Raw genomic sequence first — 4,630 nt, 5'->3', positions numbered from 1 at the left:
CTGTGCATCTTTGCTCCAGCCAGAGGGGCACCTGATTTTTCAGTAGCCCCATTTCACTACTGGGACAAGGTTAGCAAAAGCACTTAATGCCCAGCCCCCTCCTTTCATGTTCTTTCCCTGTGCTGCATGTAGCTGGAATTGGCACTATTATACTCATTTATTGCCTGCAGCCCTTTTCCCTGCAGAGCTGGACTCCTACCTCCAGGCCAGTTTTTGCATGAATGTTGGGGTTGTGAGGAAGCTACTAGTGGCGGAAGAGGGCTGAGAGCTCAAAGCCAGGCTCATGCTTGAAAGCCATAAAATGTGTAAGAAACCTCTGCTTGTTTTCTTTCCTTTTCAAAGTTTTAAACAACAGGAAAAAAAAAAAAACAAAACCAACCTGTTTGTCTTTTGGCTGTTAAGCTATGAAAACAGCTGTCAGCACTGCTAATGTTGTGGCTGAAGGTATTACAAAGGCTGACTGTGCAATACCAACTTAATATAATGCTGCAAGCCCCGCCCCCCCACCCCGCATGAAAGTGGGGTTGCAGCTCCAGAAAGCAAGCCATTTCCCTTGTGCTTTGTTTACCATTTTCAACTGAGACATTTTTTTAAGGCCGCTTATGTTCTGCACCTTGCTGCTATGCGAGTTTAAACGCTTCATCTCTGCATCCAGGACCTTAATGGAATGTAAGTACAAACTTCTAAGCCTTATTAAAATTAAGCTCTGTGTGTCTCTACTGCAGTTTTTTATCTTGCTCAGGGATGTGCACTGTACCACCCTGTGGAACACACATCCAAGCCCAGCTCGGCTACATCAGAGTTTCTTTTATTCTGTTTTCCAGTGCAGACAGAGCCTTTGCTCTGTCAGATCACTGCTCTAGACCATGTGACTTAACTATCACCAGACTGTGCTCTCCCTTGTTGCTGAAACTGCTTTATCAGGGTATTGCAACATCTAACGGTCCTGGGGTTTATTTGCCCCTGTGGATACCAGGCAAGCAGCTCTTTTGGTTTTCATGTCAGTGTTTGGTTCAAGTCCTGCAGCTGTGGCGCTTCTGCTCTGGGGTTATGTTACCAAGTACAGGAGGACAGGCCATACTTCTGTTAATGTATAGAGGCGAGGAACTGGAGCAGTCTTAAGCATTAGAAGACCAAGTATCATTACTGTTACTGCCATGGATGCTCTGTGGTCACTAATAGATTTAACCTTAGATGTGTAAAAAGCTGCTGCAGTAGTAGCCAGCTGCATAAACCCACCTGGGTGGGATTTAGATTGAAAAAAGCAATTGAGTAATTTTACTGTGAGTGTAATTTCTCTCTCTCCCACAACACTCCTAACCTGAATGTCAATGGAAGTGCAAGCTACCAGATTTAAAACAATTACAAAGTGACTACAACCTGTGAAAGAAAATATACTGTAGGTTCTATGCTCAGAACAAAGCATAGTATCGTCAGTTAACCAGCATGACTTTGGGATGTCTGCCCCCCCTGCCCCGCCATTAATTAGAAAAAAAAGGCAGAAATAGTTTGATTACCCTTTCAAAAACCAGTGTAAGGCCAACTGCAGGAGGCAAGGATACTACAGCTGCTGTCCTGCTGCTTTCAATAGCATGAAAAGCCACGCTTCCAAATCCTAAACTAACACTTTCATCACCCATTTGTGGCTGCTTGGCCTGCATTCTAGATCCCAGAGCCATGACAGTTTCTCTGTGCACACTCTATTAGACTCTACACATGTTCTTTCCAGAAGTATGAATAAACTGCTTTAAAACATCTAACAGCCATTTAGACTATTACCTTTCCTAGCCAAGTTTTCTTTTGGCAAACCTCTTCTGAAAGATGTCCTCAGTGCAGCAGCTCCAGATGACTCATCTTTTCTTTTGCTAGTTCTCAAATGGGAGTTGCAAGGGGAAACAGGAAGCAAAGACATTTATTCACCTAAACCACAATTAACCACACAGGAAAAAGTAGTAGTTCAGGCATTTCAGACACTTGTCTAGATTGAACTAGCCCTGCCTCCTCCTACTTAACAATGGCAGTGACCCAGGCTGTACCACAGCCGTCTCCTTCCACAGCCGCAGAGCAGAGGCCTATCTGTGGGACAGCTGGCAGCTCCTGGGCTTATAAGAAGGGGCGCATCAGCTCTAGTGCTGCCTCACCATCTGCTAGGTGACATGTGCCCAGCTTTGCTGCAAGGTCAACAGATTTGACTTTGGCCTTGTGGAAATGGACTGGCTGTAGCTTGTTGAGTCTTCTGGGCTGTTCCTGGGGCAGCAGACCTTTGCAACCCTTCTTCTGTAATTGCAACTTAAAAGGAAAAACACCACGCAACATACCATGAAATATTAAAGGACTAATTAGAGCCATGGGAGGCAGGGCCATCTAAAATGACCTGCTTGGGTCTTCCTCTAGTGGGTTGTAACTCTTGCCTTTCGCATGTCCAAACAGGCCAGCCTGTGAAGTCAGCCCAAGAAAACTGAAGGTATGAAAAGTATCTGGCTTTATAACCAAGCTGTTTCACAGAGCCATCTCCACGCAGTGCATTTCAGCCTACATACGCTGAAATCACTTCAGCAGATTAACGTTCCTGGATGTCGCTGTCTTTCTTACTCGGGCATCTGTACAAACCAAGGAGACTGTGGGACAAGATAAAGTTTTTTAACTATCTATCTGTAGGGTTTTAAAGCAACATTCTTCCATGGAATCCCATCACTTCCAGGAATTTCAGACACAGCTGGCTGTTGAAAGAAAGGTAAATTGAGACAGTATTTCCCAGCTTGTAACCTGGTAAAGAGGTTGCACTGGACTTCTTGTTTGATGCTTGACTTGACTTATGTAGGTCAAGTCCTTCTGTGCAGTAAAAGCAAAACAAAGGAACATTACTAGCATCTGTGGGATTTTTTTAGCCCTCTTCTTAAACTGCATTTTTCCCAGACTTACTCCCAAAACCATGCATTTTTGACAGCTTAAAGGAGACTTACCACACCAAGGGAGGGGTGTTTAATGCAGATACTGGAAAAGTTTTGTAGGAATGCACAGATCAAATGACAAAATACAGACAGGAGAAGGCAGTTTGATTAGAGTCTTCCCCAAGAGAGATTGCTTGTGGTGATGCTACACTCTTCTAGTAAGCAAAAACTGACTGAAGTTTAGTTCAATCCAGTCAGCGTTATAGGTTGTGCCATAAAATTAGCCTCCACAGAATCAAGAGACAGGTTCAAACCATTGCGTTTTTCAACCCTGAAAGACAGCCAGAATGTTTTTCACTGCTGCTTGCTTCATTGCAGTGAAGGAATGATTCCTCTGTTCAGCAGCAACGAGTTTCCGCAATTAATGTTCATCCAGCCCTCCCTTACACACGAGAAACAAGGGTTCTCCTGCACACACAGAGCCTTCTTGAACACCGCTTGGGTAGGTCTCACCGATCCAGACAGCGCTTTTGAGCTGCTTCTGAACACACATTCCTTAGAAGATTGATCACAGATCTTGGATCTGCGCTCTTCATAATAGCACTGCCAGATACAATCATATTTGCACCTGCCTGAAAGACATTAAACACCCACTCAATAACACGGAACAGATCCACTTCTGAAAGAGTTTTCTTGCTGTAAAACACACATGGAGGTAGTGAGTTCTAAGCTGGTGGGCAAACAAACGCTATCTGTGGGACGCAGGTAACATACATACCTCTAACTAAAACCACAAACCAAGTTCAGAAGACAGCTCTTCCCCAGATCACTAATTTCTTCCTCATTGCCCCTGTTGACCCGAACATACAAGAAACAACTTCTCTAGCTTAGCGGAGGCCTCACTAGCCACTATTAAAAAAAAGGCACAAGATTAGATCTCATGTAGATTTTGATATTAACTGTGCTTTACTGTTCCCTCTGAAAACTAATGGTCAAAACGCAACTCCTCCTAGGCTTCATGTTCTGAGGGACAACTAAGTCTCTTGGCACAGTAACCGAGAAAGAATGCTTCAGCCTCTTACCTCTGCACACTTATGGATGGTGTCAGGCCCAACTCCTCCATCCACTTCAATATCCAGTGAGGGAAACTGTGTCCTCAGCCACTGGACCTGAGAAATAGTATAAAAAGGTCGACACCGAGATCCACGCTCGGCTGCTACAGCTACCTATAGCTTCTTACACGCCCAGACCAGGTTTATTTGCTTCACCGTTCACTCCATGCTGGTGATGACCTTTAAGATCAATAAATAAGGAAACTAAAGTTTACCTTTGGCATCATGTCTTCCATAAATTTCTGCCCTCCGAATCCAGGTTCTACTGTCATCACCAAAGCCATGTCTATCTGATTGGCCCAAGGTGCCAAGTGTTCGACTGTAGTACCAGGCTTGATCGCCAAGCCCACCTGCAGGAGAGGCAAGACAAAGCCCAGTGCGCCTTAGGATGACACGAAGGCAGCAACATTGGCTCGAGCTGTGTGCAAGCTCCCAGGAAAACGAACAGTTGTGTGTCTGCGCAAGCGTGGTAAGAACAGGCTGCTCTAACTAGAGATTCCCGCTCTTCTTAAACCAAAGCTGGAGACCAACTGCACACATGTGGAGCATTAGGGCTGCACGCGCCAACTGCGACCCACCCAAAGCCACGGCGACGGGCCCTCTGCTGCCAGCAACAGGGCGGTTAGT

At 45.2% G+C, this 4,630-nt stretch overlaps 1 protein-coding gene across 1 annotated transcript; it reads right to left on the bottom strand.

Annotated features, from left to right (window-relative positions):
- Positions 1-2,976: 2,976 nt before the first annotated feature.
- On the bottom strand, positions 2,977-4,400 carry RPE (ribulose-5-phosphate-3-epimerase). The gene is made up of 3 exons (XM_010583246.1): positions 4,219-4,400; positions 3,974-4,060; positions 2,977-3,523 (listed from the first exon to the last, which is right to left on the bottom strand). The coding sequence occupies exons 1-3, from the start codon at positions 4,285-4,287 to the stop codon at positions 3,401-3,403; spliced, it is 279 nt and encodes a 92-aa protein (XP_010581548.1). The 5' UTR covers positions 4,288-4,400; the 3' UTR covers positions 2,977-3,400.
- Positions 4,401-4,630: the final 230 nt, after the last annotated feature.

The sequence above is a fragment of the Haliaeetus leucocephalus genome, unplaced genomic scaffold (assembly GCF_000737465.1).
Source record: "Haliaeetus leucocephalus isolate CR32 unplaced genomic scaffold, Haliaeetus_leucocephalus-4.0 Scaffold880, whole genome shotgun sequence".
In the NCBI taxonomy this organism is placed as follows: Eukaryota; Metazoa; Chordata; class Aves; order Accipitriformes; family Accipitridae; genus Haliaeetus; species Haliaeetus leucocephalus.
This window is presented reverse-complemented; position numbering and strand designations above follow the sequence as displayed.

Excerpts from the sequence above, each read along its gene's own strand:
- RPE (XM_010583246.1), bottom strand. The coding sequence starts at position 4,287 with ATGGCTTTGGTGATGACAGTAGAACCTGGATTCGGAGGGCAGAAATTT. Across the intron at positions 4,061-4,218 it reads TGGAAGACATGATGCCAAAG|GTCCAGTGGCTGAGGACACA; the intron begins GTAAACTTTAGT and ends ACTATTTCTCAG. Across the intron at positions 3,524-3,973 it reads CCATCCATAAGTGTGCAGAG|GCAGGTGCAAATATGATTGT; the intron begins GTAAGAGGCTGA and ends AATGTCTTTCAG.